Below are 21,005 nucleotides of genomic sequence, written 5' to 3' on the forward strand. Positions count from 1 at the left end.
AGCCCAGTCTACGGGCTACTGTTCAGCTCCAGGGGATTTTAGCCCAGTCTACGGGCTACCGTTTAGCTCCAGGGGATTTTAGCCCAGTCTACCGTTCAGCTCCAGGGGATTTTAGCCCAGTCTACCGTTCAGCTCCAGGGGATTTTAGCCCAGTCTACGAGCTACCGTTTAGCTCCAGGGGATTTTAGCCCAGTCTACGGGCTACCGTTCAGCTCCTGGGGGATTTTAGCCCAGTCTACAGGCTACCGTTCAGCTCCAGGGGATTTTAGCCCAGTCTACGGGCTACTGTTCAGCTCCTGGGGGATTTTAGCCCAGTCTACGGGCTACTGTTCAGCTCCTGGGGATTTTATTCCAGTCTACGAGCTACTGTTCAGCTCCTGGGGGATTTTAGCCCAGTCTACGGGCTACCGTTCAGCTCCAGGGGATTTTAGCCCAGTCTACGGGCTACTGTTCAGCTCTTGGGGGATTTTAGCCCAGTCTACGGGCTTCCGTTCAGCTCCAGGGGATTTTATTCCAGTCTACAGGCTACCGTTGAGCTCCAGGGGATTTTAGCCCAGTCTACGGGCTACCGTTGAGCTCCTGGGGGATTTTAGCCCAGTCTACGGGCTACCGTTCAGCTCCTGGCGATTTTAGCCCAGTCTACGGGCTACCGTTAAGCTCCCGGGGATTTTAGCCCAGTCTACTGTTCAGCTCCAGGGGATTTTAGCCCAGTCTACTGTTCAGCTCCAGGGGATTTTAGCCCAGTCTACGGGCTACCGTTCAGCTCCAGGGGATTTTATTCCAGTCTACGGGCTACCGTTTAGCTCCTGGGGGATTTTAGCCCAGTCTACGAGCTACCGTTCAGCTCCAGGGGATTTTAGCCCAGTCTACGAGCTACCGTTCAGCTCCAGGGGGATTTTAGCCCAGTCTACGGGCTACCGTTTAGCTCCTGGGGGATTTTAGCCCAGTCTACGGGCTACCGTTTAGCTCCTGGGGGATTTTAGCCCAGTCTACGGGCTACTGTTTAGCTCCAGGGGATTTTAGCCCAGTCTACCGTTCAGCTCCAGGGGATTTTAGCCCAGTCTACGGGCTACCGTTTAGCTCCTGGGGGATTTTAGCCCAGTCTACGGGCTACCGTTCAGCTCCTGGGGGATTTTAGCCCAGTCTACGGGCTACCGTTTAGCTCCTGGGGGATTTTAGCCCAGTCTACGAGCTACTGTTCAGCTCCTGGGGGATTTTAGCCCAGTCTACCGTTCAGCTCCAGGGGATTTTAGCCCAGTCTACGGGCTACCGTTCAGCTCCTGGGGGATTTTAGCCCAGTCTACGAGCTATCGTTCAGCTCCCGGGGATTTTAGCCCAGTCTACCGTTTAGCTCCAGGGGATTTTAGCCCAGTCTACGGGTTACCGTTCAGCTCCTGGGGGATTTTAGCCCAGTCTATGGGCTACCGTTCAGCTCCTGGGGGATTTTAGCCCAGTCTACGAGCTACCGTTCAGCTCCAGGGGATTTTAGCCCAGTCTACGAGCTACTGTTCAGCTCCTGGGGGATTTTAGCCCAGTCTACGGGCTACCGTTCAGCTCCTGGGGGATTTTAGCCCAGTCTACGGGCTACCGTTTAGCTCCTGGGGGATTTTAGCCCAGTCTACGAGCTACTGTTCAGCTCCTGGGGGATTTTAGCCCAGTCTACAGGCTACCGTTTAGCTCCCGGGGATTTTAGCCCAGTCTACCGTTTAGCTCCTGGGGGATTTTAGCCCAGTCTACGGGTTACCGTTCAGCTCCTGGGGGATTTTAGCCCAGTCTATGGGCTACCGTTCAGCTCCTGGGGGATTTTAGCCCAGTCTACGAGCTACCGTTCAGCTCCAGGGGATTTTAGCCCAGTCTACGGGCTACCGTTCAGCTCCTGGGGGATTTTAGCCCAGTCTACGGGCTACCGTTCAGCTCCCGGGGATTTTAGCCCAGTCTACAGTTTAGCTCCAGGGGATTTTAGCCCAGTCTACAGGCTACCGTTCAGCTCCCGGGGATTTTAGCCCAGTCTACAGTTTAGCTCCAGGGGATTTTAGCCCAGTCTACCGTTCAGCTCCCGGGGATTTTAGCCCAGTCTACCGTTTAGCTCCAGGGGATTTTAGCCCAGTCTACGGGTTACCGTTCAGCTCCTGGGGGATTTTAGCCCAGTCTACGGGTTACCGTTCAGCTCCCGGGGATTTTAGCCCAGTCTACCGTTCAGCTCCCGGGGATTTTAGCCCAGTCTACCGTTCAGCTCCCGGGGATTTTAGCCCAGTCTACCGTTCAGCTCCCGGGGATTTTAGCCCAGTCTACCGTTCAGCTCCTGGGGGATTTTAGCCCAGTCTACCGTTCAGCTCCTGGGGGATTTTAGCCCAGTCTACGAGCTACCGTTCAGCTCCAGGGGATTTTAGCCCAGTCTACGAGCTACCGTTCAGCTCCAGGGGATTTTAGCCCAGTCTACGAGCTACCGTTCAGCTCCAGGGGATTTTAGCCCAGTCTACGAGCTACCGTTCAGCTCCCGGGGATTTTAGCCCAGTCTACGGGCTACTGTTCAGCTCCTGGGGGATTTTAGCCCAGTCTACGGGCTACTGTTCAGCTCCTGGGGATTTTATTCCAGTCTACGAGCTACTGTTCAGCTCCTGGGGGATTTTAGCCCAGTCTACGGGCTACCGTTCAGCTCCAGGGGATTTTAGCCCAGTCTACGGGCTACTGTTCAGCTCTTGGGGGATTTTAGCCCAGTCTACGGGCTACTGTTCAGCTCCAGGGGATTTTAGCCCAGTCTACGGGCTTCCGTTCAGCTCCAGGGGATTTTATTCCAGTCTACAGGCTACCGTTGAGCTCCAGGGGATTTTAGCCCAGTCTACGGGCTACCGTTGAGCTCCTGGGGGATTTTAGCCCAGTCTACTGGCTACCGTTCAGCTCCTGGCGATTTTAGCCCAGTCTACGGGCTACCGTTCAGCTCCCGGGGATTTTAGCCCAGTCTACTGTTCAGCTCCAGGGGATTTTAGCCCAGTCTACTGTTCAGCTCCAGGGGATTTTAGCCCAGTCTACGGGCTACCGTTCAGCTCCAGGGGATTTTATTCCAGTCTACGGGCTACCGTTTAGCTCCTGGGGGATTTTAGCCCAGTCTACGAGCTACCGTTCAGCTCCAGGGGATTTTAGCCCAGTCTACGAGCTACCGTTCAGCTCCAGGGGGATTTTAGCCCAGTCTACGGGCTACCGTTTAGCTCCTGGGGGATTTTAGCCCAGTCTACGGGCTACCGTTTAGCTCCTGGGGGATTTTAGCCCAGTCTACGGGCTACTGTTTAGCTCCAGGGGATTTTAGCCCAGTCTACCGTTCAGCTCCAGGGGATTTTAGCCCAGTCTACGGGCTACCGTTTAGCTCCTGGGGGATTTTAGCCCAGTCTACGGGCTACCGTTCAGCTCCTGGGGGATTTTAGCCCAGTCTACGGGCTACCGTTCAGCTCCTGGGGGATTTTAGCCCAGTCTACAGGCTACCGTTTAGCTCCCGGGGATTTTAGCCCAGTCTACCGTTTAGCTCCTGGGGGATTTTAGCCCAGTCTACGGGTTACCGTTCAGCTCCTGGGGGATTTTAGCCCAGTCTATGGGCTACCGTTCAGCTCCTGGGGGATTTTAGCCCAGTCTACGAGCTACCGTTCAGCTCCAGGGGATTTTAGCCCAGTCTACGGGCTACCGTTCAGCTCCTGGGGGATTTTAGCCCAGTCTACGGGCTACCGTTCAGCTCCCGGGGATTTTAGCCCAGTCTACAGTTTAGCTCCAGGGGATTTTAGCCCAGTCTACAGGCCAGCGTTCAGCTCCCGGGGATTTTAGCCCAGTCTACAGTTTAGCTCCAGGGGATTTTAGCCCAGTCTACAGGCTACCGTTCAGCTCCAGGGGATTTTAGCCCAGTCTACGAGCTACCGTTCAGCTCCTGGGGATTTTAGCAATGAGGTGCTTTAAAACTAAAATCAGATTTACCTAGATCTGTGGAAACAAACCAACCTTGTGAACGGGTTTGGTATCTAATCCTTAAGACTCTAAACAGGGGCTCGAACGCATTAAGGAAAGAAATTCCACTATTCAACTTTTAACAAGGCACACAAGTTAATTGAAATGCATTCCAGGTGACTACCTCATGAAGCTGGTTGAGAGAATGCAAAGCTGTCAAGGCAAAGGGTGGCTACTTTGAAGAATCTCAAATATAAATTATATTTTGATTTGTTTAACACTTTTAAGGTTATCACGTGTTATTTCATAGTTTTGATGTCTTCACTATTATTTTACAATTTAGAAAATAGTAAAAATAAATAACCTTTGAATGAGTAGGTGTGTCCAAACTTTTGACTGGTACTGTATATACACAAATCATTTAAACAGTGACCGGGATAACACAATAATATCAGGGACTTTTGTTCCATTGTGGTCCCTACATTTGCTGCAGCATATGTTACAGTAATATAAGGACTAAATGACCATCTCCATCTGGCTTTTGGGGGTCACCTTAATTTAAAAACATAGCTACATCTGTGTGGCTTTTCTGTTTTGTGTAATGCGCAGTAGCCTACATGTATATCATAGGCTATGTATTGGATAATGGCACAATCATTTGGGCTTTGGCTCATATGTCTAAAGTAGGGTTCACAAAATATATTTAATATATGGCTCATCAGGCTCAGGCAGCATCAGACTTACAGTTGAAGTCGGAAGTTTACATACAACTAGGTTGGAGTCATTAAAACTCGTTTTTCAACCACTCCACAAAATTCTTGTGAACAAACTATAGTTTTGGCAAGTCGGTTAGGACATCTACTTTGTGCATGATACAAGTAATCTTTCCAACAATTGTTTACAGACAGATTATTTCACTGTATCACAATTCTAGTGGGTCAGAAGTTTACATACACGAAGTAGACTGTGCCTTTAAACAGCTTGGAAAAGTCCAGAAAATTATGTCATGGCTTTAGAAGCTTCTGATAGGCTAATTGACATAATTTGAGTCAATTGGAGGTGTACCTGTGGATGCATTTCAAGGCCTACCTTCAAACTCAGTGCCCCTTCGCTTGACATGGGAAAATCTGAAGAAATCAGCCAAGACCTCAGAAAATAAATTGTAGACCTGCACAAGTCTGGTTCATCCTTGGGAGCAATTTCCAAACGCCTGAAGGCACCACATTCATCTGTACAAACAATAGTACGCAAGTATTAACACCATGGGACCACGCAGCCGTCATACCGCTCAGGAAGGAGACGCGTTCTGTCTCCTAGAGATCAACGTACTTTGGTGCGAAAAGCGCAAATCAATCCCAGAAGAACAGAAAAGGACCTTGTGAAGACGGAGGAAACAGGTACAAAACTATCTATATCCACAGTAAAACAAATCCTATATCGACGTAACCTGAAAGGCAGCTCAGCAAGGAAGAAGCCACTGCTCCAAAACCGCCATAAAAAAGCCAGACTACAGTTTGCAACTGCACATGGGGACAAAGATCGTACTTTGGAGAAATGTCCTCTGGTGTGATGAAACAAAAATAGAACTGTTGGGCCATAATGACCATCGTTATGTTTGGAGGAAAAAGGGGGATGCTTGCAAGCCGAAGAACACCATCCCAACCGTGAAGCACGGGGGTGTCAGCATCATGTTGTGGGGGTGCTTTGCTGCAGGAGGGACTGGTGCACTTTACAAAATAGATGGCATCATGAGCAAGGAAAATGTGGATATACTGAAGCAACATCTCAAGACCTGAATCAAGAAGTTAAAGCTTGGTCGCAAATGGGTCTTCCAAATGGACAATGACCCCAAGCATACTTCCAAAGTTGTGGCAAAATGGCTTAAGGACAACAAAGTCAAGGTATTGGAGTGGCCATCACAAAGCCATGACCTCAATCCAATAGAAAATTTTGGGGCAGAACTGAAAAAGCGTGTGTGAGCAAGGAGGCCTACAACCCTGACTCAGTTACACCAGCTCTGTCAGGAGGAATGGGCCAAAATTCACCCAACTTATTGTGGGAAGCTTGTGGAAGGCTCCCCGAAACATTTGACCCAAGTTAAACAATTTAAGGGCAATGCTACCAAATACTAATTGAGTGTATGTAAACTTCTAACCCACTGGGAATGTGATGAAAGAAATAAAATCTGAAATAATTCACTACTATTATTCTGACATTTCAGATTCTTAAAATAAAGTGGTGATCCTAACTGATCTAAGACAGGGAATTTTTACTAGGATTAAATGTCAGGAATTGTGAAAAACTGAGTTTAAATGTATTTGGCTCAGGTGTATTAATTGTACACAGTCCATGCAACTTGACTTAAGCACATTTTTACTCCTTAACTTATTTAGCATTTCAGCTTTGAACATTTTATTAATTTGTAGAAATTTGAAAAAACATGGGGTATTGTGTGTAGGCCAGTGACAATCTCTATTTAATCCGTTTAAAAGTCAGGCTGCAACAACAAAAAGTGGATAAAGTGAATGGGTGTACTGGGAATGGGAATACTTCCTGAAGGCACTGCATGATAAACTCTGTTCTACATCACCATGTCCTTATACAGTCCATCTTAACACTCATTACCATCTTGTCACTGTTCGGGATACTCTGGAAGTTGCCTCGTCTCTCTAATAGGAGATGTGTCAGTAAGCCACATGCAACTTATTTTAATTATCAAATGTACATAATTCCTGGGCATGTATTCTCACATTATGCCACCCAATACTAACAAGAGGGAAAAAAAGCAGCTTGTCATTTTAACTTATCCCTTGTGTATCAAAACACTGATTAAACAAAACATACGACAGGCATCAGAAGTACAAATACATATTTATTCTCAGAAGTTATTGCTGAAGATACAGGTTATAAGGACAGGGATTGGCAAAGTCCTCGAGACAGATTGTTTTTTTTGTAAGAGAAGAGTCGACGTACAGATGAAGTTTAAAATGCTAATTCAAAAGCTGAACAGAAAACCAATCAGATTACTACAAAGTCCAATGTTAAGAGTAGACTACCATTTAGTTCAGTTGCAATCTCTTTTCCTATTGACCTACATTACATAGTTATAATACGTAAGACTTAGGAACAACAGCTAAATCAAGAACACGTCTGAAAATGACAGTACAAAACCCCAGGACATAACAGCTTTTGACGAGCACATTTTTAACCCACCATACATGAGTCACAGACCTCTCAGTCCAGTCCAAAAAAAAAACCTAACAAAAACAGTAGTTTGTAGAAACAGAACAATTCGGGATTGATTGAGTAGTGATCTTGTGCAGCGGTTAGCATGGCTGGACCTGGAGTCATAGGTGGTTAGGGCTGAAAACATAGGATCACATCTATAGTGTTGCTGTACAATCTCATAACCACAACCATCAGTAGTAAACAAAAAAAACTTAGTCTTGACTTTTAAACATTTGGCCTCTGTTTAACTTGGTTTGACATATTTAGTTGATAACAATATCATCAATTTACTTTATACTATATTATGAAATATTGTTGAGTGCAAATTGTTCCATTCATAATAATAACTATAGGGTGTATTAAGAGATTTTGTGTTTAAACAAATATGTAGTTCCTCCACTCCATGGCCGTCTGGTAGACAGATGGGACAGAGGTGAATAGAGAACCGTCTGGTAGACAGATGGGATAGAGGTGAATAGAGGACAGTAAAGTGTACACTATATTCCTCATGCAGTACTGGTCAACGTAGTGCACTACACAGAGGGAATAGGGTGCCATTTGGGTTTCCCCCCAGGTCTCTAGGGGACAGTGACATGGAAGGGGGAGCCGGGGACGTGGTCCTCGCCCCACTTGACAGCCAGGACGTAGTTGCCCTTCTCCTTGAGGATATAGGAGACGTTGTACTGCATGTTACCCGTGTGTTTCACTGATACCTCCTCACAGGGGATGTGGGGGCCGTGGACTCCCACCAGCAACATGTTCTTACCTACAGGACACAAAACACATGATTTGCTGATTAACTGATGGAGCTAATGCATACGTTACCCAGAAGCGATGTACACAGCATTTACAGATGAAAGGGAACGCTCTACCACACAGCATTTACAGATGAAAGGGAACGCTCTACCACACAGCATTTACAGATGAAAGGGAACGCTCTACCACACAGCATTTACAGATGAAAGGGAACGCTCTACCACACAGCATTTACAGATGAAAAGGGATCACAGTAGTATATGACAATATTACTAACAGACATCCAGTACAGTAACCACATTCTAACCTAAACCTCGTAGCCAAACAAGTCTGCCATCTTGTTTCTGTCACGTTGAGCTTAGCTCCCGGTAAACTAACGTTAACTACTACTAATAGGAATAACCAACAAGAATAATTTTAAAAATCATTAGAGCAGGAATAATAAACAGGAAGAAAAGGAATAATAATGATAAATAAGAGCTGGAATAATATTTATAAAAATAGGAATAATATTTATAAAAATAGGAATAATAAATGATAATAATAAAGTATAATGATAACAATAATAATACGTATAATGATAATAATAATACGTATAATGATAATAATAATACGTATAATGATAATAATAATAAGTATAACAATGATATTAAGTATAATAATAATGAGCAGGAAGGAATAGGAATAATATAATAATAATTAATAATAAGAGCAGGAAGAATAAGAATAACAATAATAGGATTAATAATAATAACTTAAGGACCCAAAGTCACTTTAAGTAATAAAATGCCTCTTTACCAGCCTTGCTGCAGTCGACGGAGAAGCTGGCCCTCTGGCCCATGTAGGCCTTGCTGAGGCCTGGGCCGCGGGTGGCCACCTTACTGGCGTCAGAGGCAGAACGAGGCAGGGCGCTGTAGGAGTTGGTACTGGATGACTTGGTTACTGACTCCACCATCAGGGAGGACGTCTCACTGGCGTTACTCACATTCACCAGGCGTTGACCTGAGAGGAGAAGAGATTGATTCAAGTCAATTAACCTGTGTCTGAAAAGGCACCCTATTCTATATGGCCCCGGTAAAAAAGTAGTGCACTCCATAGGGAATAGGGTTCTCCTGCAGACCTACCTGTGACTTTGGCCTTGAAGGGGCTGCCAGTGATGTGGTTGGGTCCTCCGTATTTGATGGAAATCAGGTAGTTCCCAGGGGCCATGGGAGTGTACTGGACCTTGTATCCCTCTGGACACTCCTGGCAGTCCATCTTGACCTTGGAGGGGCCCTCAATCGTCACCGCCAGGGCGCCGGGGCCCGCCTTGGTGTTGTTGATGACGAACTCTGACTGCTGGCCTAGAGACAAGACAGAGGAAGAGAGGGTTAAGGTAGGTTTAGGACAGGGTTGGAGCAGAATCCATCCCGCAGTGGGTTTGAGTATTGGTTCGGACAAGGTTAAAGGGACGTTACACACACTCCACAATTAAAGTTTGTCAGGTGTTTTCAGAACTCAAGTGGTCTTATGTTGAGAGAAAGTCCCAGGCCATCTGTATAGTAGATCCAGCCATATGCCACAGTCCAAGATGAATGGAAAAGATAAGCAACCTGTAATGTCCAGATTTGCGGTGATTATTCTTTCCTTTAGGATGTGGAACTACTACTATAACCATGTGACAGACTCATCCACACCCATAATCCAATGATTTAACCTCACCGGCCATGTGAGACACGTATGTACTGTACTGAGATCAGAAGAGCAGATAAACCTGATCTGTCTGTCAGTCTGACCTGTCTGCTCACTAAACATCAAATAAAATATATAAATCTGTCTGACACTGATTTACAGTAGTATGTACAAATATACATAGAGCACTGCCTGGGCAGTATCTACCATAGGTATATACCAGACCTGAATTAAGTACAACTTGACCTATTTGAAATACTTTCTGCCAGATGATAGTTTTGCACATTTGTGACTATTCTATTGTTTTTATTCTGCCAGTCAACAGCTTCAGTATTTTAGAACAGTATTTGAACCCAGGTCTTGTCTGCACAGAGCTGGACTGCTTACCAAATGGCATTCTATTCCCTACGTAGTGCACTACTTCTGACCAGAGCCCTATGGGTCCCTATGAGAGGCACTACCTTCCCTACGGGCCCTGGTCAAAAGTAGTGCACTATAAGGAATCTGTATGAGCAGCAGGCTGAATTCTGGGAGATCAGGCCACCATAAAGACCTGATTTATGTTTACATTTACATTTAAGTCATTTAGCAGACGCTCTTATCCAGAGCGACTTACAAATTGGAAAGTTCATACATATTCATCCTGGTCCCCCCGTGGGGAATGAACCCACAACCCTGGCGTTGCAAGCGCCATGCTCTACCAACTGAGCCACACGTTTCCTCCATAAGCCTGTTCTTCTTCACCACCAGTCAAACGCTACAACCCTCTTAAAAACATTGGCTGCATTTCAAAATGGCACCCTATTCCCTACGTAGTACACTACAGTTGTAGGAAATAGGGTACCGTGTGGGACACGACCCACATCTGTTATCCAGACCTCTGGCCTTTCCTACTCCATCGTTTCATGCTTGTTATTGAAATCAGAGTTTAAAAAATGGAGAAGTTGATAGATATGTTTTCTAGACATAACTTTAACATTGAATCATAGCGGTTTTAAAAAACAAAAAACAGATTATGTCTCAGATTGTCAGTGAATGTATCACTCAGTTTATCAAAGTCACAGGCTCCGGTCAAAAGTAGTGCACTAAATAGGGACTAGGGTGCTCATTTGGGCTGCAGCCGCCCACTGGGCTAGACACAGAAACAGGAAGAGAGGGGAATATGTTACAACACAAACAGTAATATAATGCTGTTGGTAACACGAGTTTTATGGAGACACATTAATGTGTTACCAGGATGTGATGGTGTGTGTGATGGTGTGTGTAGACAACTAAAACCCGGCTTAGAAACCCCTGACTGACCATGTGATAGGATCAGATCACTACACAAATAAACCGGGTAACCTGATCCACATCGGACTATGAAACCAATAACCAGGGGTGGGAGGTTCTCAAGTCTAGCATGATCTGGGTAAAGCCTGGTGTAGTCTAGCCTGCATGGGGCTACTACGGTGCAGGATACAGGAGGTATAACTAGGGGTGGAGCAGTTTGTACTTGGGGTTTAGGACTGGGGATATATATACACCAGTTATCATTTAGGTTATACTTAGGTCAAGGGTTTTTCCCTAATCGGTCAGATCTTGTCTAGTACAGATGTTGAGTCCAATATGAAAGACCGGTAAGCTCAACGTGAGACGTAGTACTGTAGTAGCAGCAACCGTAGCATTTATTTAACTAGGCAAGTCAGTTAAGAACAAACTCTGGGGAACAGTGGGTTAACTGCCTTGTTCAAAGGCCAGAACATATTTTTTACATTGTCAGCTCGGGGATTCGATCTAGCAACCTTTCGCTTACTACCAGCACTGGTCCCATTACTTAGGAGAATGAAGATTGTGTTACGGTTAGAGTAAGGTGGTAACAAGGTCACCTGTGGTCCCTCTCTCCAGTCCAGCTCCGTGTGCAGTGACCAGCCCTGCGTCTCCGGTCTGACCAGGCTCTCCTACCCGCACCTGGAAAGGGCTGCCGGGGATGTGGCTGCCGTTGAACTTGACGTCGATGGAGTGGAGCCCGTTCTCACGCGGGATGAACCTGATAGCATACTTATCTGGAAGGAGAAGGAACGGATAAAGAGTTTAATCAAGACTCCTAATATGGGATTTGGAGCTATACATATACTGAGCCTTCAGAAACTATTCCCCTTGACTTATTCCACATACACCATCCAAAGTGGAATTAATAACTTCACCATGCTCAAAGGGATATCAGCGGACACCGGGGGAGGGGGGGGGGGGGGGAACGCCTCGGCAGACACCGGGGGAGGGGGGGGGGGGAACGCCTCGGCAGACACCGGGGGAGGGGGGGGGGAACGCCTCGGCAGACACCGGGGGAGGGGGGGGGGAACGCCTCGGCAGACACCGGGGGAGGGGGGGGGGGGAACGCCTCGGCAGACACCGGGGGAGGGGGGGGGGAACGCCTCGGCAGACACCGGGGGAGGGGGGGGGGAACGCCTCGGCAGACACCGGGGGAGGGGGGGGGGGAACGCCTCGGCAGACACCGGGGGAGGGGGGGGAACGCCTCGGCAGACACCGGGGGAGGGGGGGGAACGCCTCGGCAGACACATTTAGCCTGTCCCAATACTCTCTATAGCCCTTCCCCTTGAGAAGCCTCACCTTGCTCTAGCTTAGACACAGCACATTCCTCCAGAGCTCCGGAGGGTGAGTGGGCCTTGGCGTCGATGGTTCCCTTGGCACCGTTCAGATGTACCGCAAAGGATGCTGGGTGGTTTACCTTGAGGCCAGACTCCTGGAGGCAGCCAATCAACAGGTTAGTGAAGCCCCTCCCAAATGCTCTACACACCCAGTCAGTGGGAGTGTCCCATGGAGAACCAATCAGCGCAGCTCTGATTGGTCAGCCAAAGCTGTGGCTTGCATTGCCACTTCAGACCCAAGAATACATGACCATTATAATTGAATACAACATTTTGGTGACCATTTTATAAAAATCAAGGTACACCCCCCACGTTGGAGACAGTCAGCCTGAGTTCTCCTGCTGCACAGAATCTACAAATCACCTTGTACACTAAACTCCTCCTCATTCAATGCTCCTTTCATTCCAACGAAGAAGAACAACTCTGCCACAGCACCTTGTTCAGGCTGACCCTCTCAGCACGGGGAGACGTGCATCATAACACAGAATACCACCTTTGTATTTGACCTGTGCTCAGCTTGGACCAGCTAACGCCTAGAGAGGTGGACCTGAGCCCAATTAGGTACTCTACTATAGACATGACAGGTCTATAGGGTCAGGGGACATCAGGGTCAGGACAGGAGACTACAGGGACAGGAGACTACAGGGGACAGGAGACTACAGGGGACAGGAGACTACAGGGGACAGAACTAAAATCAAGTTACTAAAAGGTTGTAAAAGACTAAACCAGGTCAGACCAAGTGAGGGAGGGGGGGGGGGGGGGGGGGGGGTCTTCCTCTCTCTGCGTTAGCCAACCAAGCAGAGAGCCAGAATGACGTTGATGATGCTGTTAAAAGCCTTTAACTGAAACACAAGAGAAACACCAGAGTCCCACACCAGATTGAAGGATGTCCCGCAGCTATTTCACGACGTTATTAAGCTCACACTGTATTTAGATAGTTCCCAATAAATGGTACATAGTTCCCAATAGATGGTACATAGATACTGCAGCTAATAGACAGCTTGGCTTACTAGGTGGGGACTATCAAAATCAAGTGAAAAAAAATATTGGGATTTATCTCAATGTGCGTGTGTGTGTGTACTCTAACGCTGTGTGTGAGCACACGGGGTGTGTATGTGTGTAACCTGTGTACGTCTGTATACAGAACACCTGGTAGCTCAAACCGTTTTTTTTTAGAAAGCCAACTTCCTGTTTGAAGTGCTATTGCTATAGTCCTCACGTGATACCATTTCATAGGTTTTTAAATCACCCCCCAGCTGAGACCTTAGTGAAGGCAGAGGCAGAAAGATATTTCCCCGATAGATCTGCAACACAACTTAGTTGTTCTGGCCTACACAGATCATACTAGTGATGCCTCAATCAAAATACGGGAGAAAGGTTAAGGAACATAAAATAGCTATTTATTCGCCCTTTTTAAAACCCATTATCCAATCTGATTGAAGATATTACAGCCGAGGGGGTTGACCACTACCTTATACATCTCCATTTCATCTATTTTAAGTTGATGTAACAATTCCAGTCCCATTGGAGATCAAAAAGAGATTTGTGCAAGGGAAGTCTGGTACTGTTTGAAAGGGAATAGATGTGCTGTGGATCTCACTAATGAGTCCGTGTCAGGCGCTAACTAAATAGCTGCGGACATGATGCAGGTGTGGGGGTGTTTTCTTGTGTCTCACCTGAAGACTAGCAACAGTGAGGCGGCGGGCGTCGTCCGTAGGCGCCATGACGGGCACAAGGTACGGGCTGTCTGGGATGTGCTCCTCGTTGAACTTCACCGACACCTCATAGTCACCTGTGGAGAAAGATGTGTGTTGACAAATCATTCTGGTACTGTATGTACTGGCAGTCTGAAATCTGGCTTGTCTACTACCTACTGAAACTAAATACTGTGTACTAATTGTACTACATACTATTTACAACATTTAGTAAAAACAGACGCAGTAAGCAACAAATATCTGCATGCTAGGCTCCTCCTACTGACAATATAAACTCTAGGTTTCTTCCTATGCTCCTCCTACTGAGAATATAAACTCTAGGTTCCTGCCTGCTTTCTAGGGAGTTTTTCCTAGCCACCGTGCTTCTACACCTGCATTGCTTGCTGTTTGGGGGTTTTAGGCTGGGTTTCTGTACAGCACTTTGAGATATCAGCTGATGTACGAAGGGCTATATAAATACATTTGACTAGGCTCCTCCTCCTGAGAATACCAGCGGGCTAGGCTCCTCCTCCTGAGAATACCAGCGGGCTAGGCTCCTCCTCCTGAGAATACCAGCGGGCTAGGCTCCTCCTCCTGAGAATACCAGCGGGCTAGGCTCCTCCTCCTGAGAATACCAGCGGGCTAGGCTCCTCCTCCTGAGAATACCAGCGGGCTAGGCTCCTCCTCCTGAGAATACCAGCGGGCTAGGCTCCTCCTCCTGAGAATACCAGCGGGCTAGGCTCCTCCTCCTGAGAATACCAGCGGGCTAGGCTCCTCCTCCTGAGAATACCAGCGGGCTAGGCTCCTCCTCCTGAGAATACCAGCGTGCTAGGCTCCTCCTCCTGAGAATGCATCATCTAATGCGCAACTGCGTTGATTCCTGTCATTGGTTCATTTTGGTACACCACTTCCCCTCAGCTCAGAGACAACGATGAGACAGCCTATAGGGAGGAGGTCAGAGACCTGGCCCTGTGGTGCCAGGACAACCTCTCCCTCAACGTGATCAAGACAAAAGGAGCTGATCGTGGACTACAGGAAAAGGATGGCCAAACAGGCCCCCCATTCTCATCGACGGGGCTGTAGTGGAGCGGGGTCGAGAGTTTCAAGTTCCTTAAGTGTCCACCTAACCAAACTATCATGGTCCAAACACACCAAGTAAGTAGTGAAGCGGGCACGACAATGCCTTTCCCTCCCCCCCTCAGGAGACTGAAAAGATTTGTATTCGGCGCATATTGTCAGACACGTGGGTCTCGATAGACGATTCTCTTCCTCAATAGCGTGCAGTTGAACTCTGCTACATGAAAAGCTGAAATGAGTATAACATCCTGGCATTTAAAGCATTCTCAATTTTAAATTCATAAACTATAAAACTTTATTTATTCACATAACCAAAATGCCTACTATTTAAAGTACAGGTACACAACCAGTTACACTATTACCTTGACCAATTCAACCAGACCCATTCAACTACACCTTCAGATATATAGTAAAACGGGACCTAAATATACAGCAAAACATTGAGCATACAAAAAACAAAGCTGTTGGACAGATAGTTGACAAGTGACCAGGTGCTGTGTTCCTACCAGGCTCCTGAGCTACGTAAGACACCTCACAGGATCCATCCTTCCTGTCTTCAAAGGAGATCTCAGCTCTGCTGGGCCCCTCTACAGCGACGGACAGACCCCCGGCACCAGCCTCCCGTGTCCAGATACTAAACTCAGCTTGGAGGAGAATAAGACGACAGTCATCAATATTAGAGAGAGTAAACCATTCACCCCCCCCCATATGGAGAGAGATGTGATGAAGGTATATAGAGGGATCTGGGAGACTGATGATCAACAGATGGATAAAGATAGATCAAGAGATGCCTCTACCTGGTACTCCACACTCAGCCTTCTCTAGGCCTGGCCCACCGGCCCTGACCTTCCCAGCCCCTCCCTCTCCCAGGGGCCCCACAGTGAACTGGAAGGGGCTCCCGGGAATGTGCTGATCCCTGTATTTCACATCCACCGTGTGAATTCCCATCTCGTGGGGAACGAAGCGTACGCAGTAGGTGTTGGGCCCCACCGCCTCCATGTCTGCCTTCTCTGTGGTGCCAGAGGGACTGGTTACCTGGGCTGACACGTCATGGATGTCTATCTCTGACAGGGGGAGGTAGAGGAGGACGAGAGGGGCAGAGGGGGGAGAGAAGGAATGTATTAGTCCACAGCAGAATAAAAGAGCAGGAGAGTCTCCCAGTCACCAGTCTGTGTCAGTCTCTCCTCTCTCCTCTCTCCTCTCTCCAGAAAGTCGGGTAATGTTGATATTTAACTTTTAAAAGCAGAACATAAAAGAAAACCAAACATGCAGCTTTAAATACAATGAAATACTCTTAAAGACTCTTGGTGCATGTGAAGGCACACACGTGACATGCTGTGATGGAGTGCGTTCATGCTGCCAACCTCGCCATCCGAAAGCCCAGTGCTATCAACGCACCCTCCAGCCCTGTGGGTCTCGCCAGGGGGGTGGCAGCGCTCCACATGCCCACCGCCCTGCACCGTACCAAGGTAGTAGCAGTGGAGTCCCTGCCTAGAACCAGGGTAACACCAGAGGTCCTCCACATGCCCGGGGCCCTGCCCAGTACCAGACCAGACAGCCTGGACACCACCCTGCCTCTAGGGGACCCACGGGACCCTCTATGGCTCCCCAGCCACACAGAGCAGTGGGAGCGACATATAGGAGATACACCATAGAGGATTTCCTGGGATAGAGCCAGAAGGAACCACGTCACTATAGAAGAAGAGAAACAGGGAGAGGAGAGGAGAGAAACGGGGAGAGGAGAGAAGAGAAACGGGGAGAGGAGAGAAGAGAAACGGGGAGAGGAGAAACGGGGAGAGGAGAAACGGGGAGAGGAGAAACGGGGAGAGGAGAAACGGGGAGAGGAGAAACGGGGAGAGGAGAAACGGGGAGAGGAGAAACGGGGAGAGGAGAAACGGGGAGAGGAGAAACGGGGAGAGGAGAAACGGGGAGAGGAGAAACGGGGAGAGGAGAAACGGGGAGAGGAGAAACGGGGAGAGGAGAAACGGGGAGAGGAGAAACGGGGAGAGGAGAAACGGGGAGAGGAGAAACGGGGAGAGGAGAAACGGGGAGAGGAGAAACAGAAGTCACGCCTGGAAAGAAGAGGTTACAGGAAATAGTAAGAGGATAAAACATGAAATACAAAAGTAGAAGAAATAGCAAAGTAGGATAAATAAACCTAAGGACCCCTGTAGAATAGGGACATCAGTAGTATAGGGAACCCAGTGACCCCCCCAAAACATAACTGTTGGTTGAGTCCACACCCAGAATATGACATCAGCAAACCGCTCCAGTGAATGGACGTCCACGATATGGGGAATATAACCCTGCTGTCTTCAATATGTTAGCATCCAGCCTCATCCTACTTCCTTGATTTACTGCTGGCTATCCCCTCTTATTGTCCAATACTCATTCTACAGCGTTGGCCAACCCTCCATCAGTATGGCCTATATAAACACGGATGGGCGTGTGGCCTCAGAGCCACAATTAGAGAGAGAGAGGGGGGAGAGAGAGAGGGGGAAGAGAGAGAGAGGGGGGAGAGAGAGAGAGGGGGAAGAGAGAGAGAGGGTGAGAGAGAGAGGGGGAAGAGAGAGAGAGAGAGAGAGAGGGGGAAGAGAGAGAGAGGGGGAAGAGAGAGAGAGGGGGAAGAGAGAGAGAGGGGGAAGAGAGAGAGAGGGGGAAGAGAGAGAGAGGGGGAAGAGAGAGAGAGGGGGAAGAGAGAGAGGGGGGGAAGAGAGAGAGGGGGAAGAGAGAGAGGGGGAAGAGAGAGAGGGGGAAGAGAGAGAGGGAAGAGAGAGAGAGGGAAGAGAGAGAGAGGGAAGAGAGAGCTGGCAGGCTTCACACTCAATGAGGTGTTCTAACTCGGCTGCCAAGTGACAAGTCTTCTCAACAAGACACGTTTCCCCCCCCCCCCCTCAGAGGTCTGTGTGTTTCATAACTACACTGGAAAGAGCCATTTCTTTCTACTGTACTATGGGGAGATTACATGTAATGTGTGTACTGTAGACATATCCTAATATTCCTGTACATGTGGTTTCAGTTATAGCAGTCCTTGCTACCTCGGCATGAGGCTGAACAGCCAACAAGCTTTGCCGTCAACATAATCTGAACTTTACAAATGAGGTTCATTTAAACCTTTAAAATTACCCACAATGAGAATACTTTTGTCTCAACGTCAACAGAGTAAAATATATGTCTGTCGAATTCCAATCTATGCCCCCCCCCCCCCCCGCAGATAGAACGCACCATTCCAATCTATGCCCCCCCCCCCCCCCCAGATAGAACGCACCATTCCAATCTATGCCCCCCCCCAGATAGAACGCACCATTTCAGAAACGTTCTGCCAAAAGTACATCCCATCTGTACTCATTCATACCTGAATCTAACACTCTTCACAGGGTCTAGACAAGACAATCGAGGTGTAGAGGGCCGTGTAGAGGGGCCGGGTGACCGTGTAGAGGGGCGTATATAGAGAGTCATAGAGGAGCCGGGTGAATGTATAGAGGGGCCGGGTGAATGTATAGAGGGGCATATAGAGGAGCCGGGTGAATGTATAGAGGGGCCGGGTGAATGTATAGAGGAGCCGGGTGAATGTATAGAGGGGCCGGGTGAATGTATAGAGGGTCGTATAGAGGGGCCGGGTGAATGTATAGAGGGTCGTATAGAGGGGCCGGGTGAATGTATAGAGGGTCGTATAGAGGAGCCGGGTGAATGTATAAGGGGGCCGGGTGAATGTATAGAGGGGCCGGGTGAATGTATAGCGGGTCGTATAGAGGAGCCGGGTGAATGTATAAGGGGGCCGGGTGAATGTATAGAGGGGCCGGGTGAATGTATAGCGGGTCGTATAGAGGAGCCGGGTGAATGTATAGAGGGGCCGGGTGAATGTATAGCGGGTCGTATAGAGGAGCCGGGTGAATGTATAGAGGGGCCGGGTGAATGTATAGAGGGGCATATAGAGGAGCCGGGTGAATGTATAGAGGGTCGTATAGAGGAGCCGGGTGAATGTATAGAGGGTCGTATAGAGGAGCCGGGTGAATGTATAGAGGGTCGTATAGAGGGGCCGGGTGAATGTATAGAGGATCGTATAGAGGAGCCGGGTGAATGTATAGAGGGGCCGGGTGAATGTATAGCGGGTCGTATAGAGGAGCCGGGTGAATGTATAGAGGGGCCGGGTGAATGTATAGCGGGTCGTATAGAGGAGCCGGGTGAATGTATAGAGGGGCCGGGTGAATGTATAGAGGGGCCGGGTGAATGTATAGAGGGGCCGGGTGAATGTATAGAGGGGCGTATAGAGGAGCCGGGTGAATGTATAGAGGGTCGTATAGAGGAGCCGGGTGAATGTATAGAGGGGCATATAGAGGAGCCGGGTGAATGTATAGAGGGTCGTATAGAGGAGCCGGGTGAATGTATAGAGGGGCATATAGAGGAGCCGGGTGAATGTATAAGGGGGCCGGGTGAATGTATAGAGGGGCCGGGTGAATGTATAGAGGGTCGTATAGAGGAGCCGGGTGAATGTATAGAGGGTCATATAGAGGAGCCGGGTGAATGTATAGAGGGTCGTATAGAGTATGTTATATATACAGGTTGGTAATATATTCTATAGGTGTCCTTACCTGGTATCTTGAGGTTGAGGTCACAGACACTGCCGACGGTGGCGATGGACGCAGCCTTCTGTCTCCTGGTGATGCTCTCTCTGATACGGCCCTCACCTGTCACCTTCACGGTGAACGGGCTGCCTGTGGCGACGAACACACAGCAGGGACAAGGGTCACTATCACTTCATTTTGTAAGAAATTAATCAAATGAACATTATACCTTTTTAAAATTAGATCACTGACAATTCACAACTACAAGCTCTGCTGCAACACCAGAGGGGTATAGTTACGAAGCAAGTTACATCTTCACATTCCAGCTCTGGCTTCAACCGTACAACGACGGTGGATATTGCTCGTCCGCCATGTTGCACGTGGCTAGTCGAACGCCCAACGCTTCATTGAGACAAAGCTGAAACATCAATCCATGGGAGAGAGTCGGAACGCGTCATTGAGAACGCTGAACCATCAATCCATGGGCTAGTCTGAGCCACATTTACATTTGAGGCCAAATCAAAAAAAGGAAGTTGTCACAAATTCAGAAAGCTGTGGTAGAACAGGCTTTTAGAAGTACCAGGATGTGGACCAGGCAGTAATCTAGTATTTAACTCCACTACCACAGCATTGTTGAATACTTGGTTCTAATTGGTTCAAAGGGCATTCTAGAAATACAGGTGTGCCAAGCTTGTAGCGTCATACCCAAGAAGACTCGAGGTTGTATTCGCTCCCAAAGGTTCTTCAACAAAGTACTGATTAAAGGGTCTGAATACCTATGTAAATGTAGTTTTATTTTTAATAAAATAAGCAAACATTTCAAAAAACCTGTTTTTGCTTTGTCATTATGGGGAATTGTGTGTAGATTGATGAGATTTGAAGGCATTTCGCTCATCTGGTAGGCTCGTGTCACTGGGCAGCTTGTGGCTGGGTTTCCCTTTGTAATCCGTGATAGATGTGGCCGGGCTTGCAAACTAACAAGAGTCAGAGCCGGCGTAGTAGGATTAAATCTTAGTCCTGTATTGACGCTTTGCCTGTTTGATGACTCGGACGTCGTAGTGGGATTTCTTATAAGCATCCGGATTAGTGTTCCGCTCCTTGAAAGCGGCAGCTCTATCCTTTAGCTCGGTGCGGATGTTGCCTGTGATCCATGGCTTCTGGTTGGGATATGTACGTACAGTCACTGTGTGGACGCGGTTGTCGAAGTACTTATTAATGAAGCCGGTGACTGATGTCGTTAACGCCTTAATTCCATCGGTTCATTCCAGAACATACTTCAGTCTGTGCTAGGGAACCAGTCCTGTAGATCAGCATTCACTTCATTGGACCACTTCTGTATTGAGTACGTCACTGGTACTTCCCATTTGAGTTTTTGCTTGTAAGTAGGAATCCGGAGGATAGAATTAGTCAGATTTGCCAAATGGAGGGCGAGAGAGTGC

At 48.0% G+C, this 21,005-nt stretch overlaps 1 protein-coding gene across 2 annotated transcripts in view; it reads right to left on the reverse strand.

The window, feature by feature from the left end:
* Positions 1–6,779: 6,779 nt before the first annotated feature.
* The window catches only part of LOC120065519 (filamin-B), a 120,775-nt gene continuing 106,549 nt past the window's right edge, over positions 6,780–21,005 (reverse strand). For both annotated transcript variants that reach the window (XM_039016582.1, XM_039016581.1), the window contains 9 exons: positions 19,594–19,716; positions 15,799–16,065; positions 15,508–15,645; positions 13,907–14,022; positions 12,193–12,325; positions 11,451–11,627; positions 9,036–9,254; positions 8,710–8,913; positions 6,780–7,921 (listed from right to left, as the gene is read on the reverse strand). In XM_039016582.1, coding sequence (XP_038872510.1) covers positions 7,734–7,921; positions 8,710–8,913; positions 9,036–9,254; positions 11,451–11,627; positions 12,193–12,325; positions 13,907–14,022; positions 15,508–15,645; positions 15,799–16,065; positions 19,594–19,716 — 1,565 coding nt within the window. In that variant the 3' untranslated portion in view covers positions 6,780–7,733. The remainder of the gene's footprint in view (positions 7,922–8,709; positions 8,914–9,035; positions 9,255–11,450; positions 11,628–12,192; positions 12,326–13,906; positions 14,023–15,507; positions 15,646–15,798; positions 16,066–19,593; positions 19,717–21,005) is intronic.

The sequence above is a fragment of the Salvelinus namaycush genome, chromosome 20 (assembly GCF_016432855.1).
Source record: "Salvelinus namaycush isolate Seneca chromosome 20, SaNama_1.0, whole genome shotgun sequence".
Classification (NCBI taxonomy): domain Eukaryota; kingdom Metazoa; phylum Chordata; class Actinopteri; order Salmoniformes; family Salmonidae; genus Salvelinus; species Salvelinus namaycush.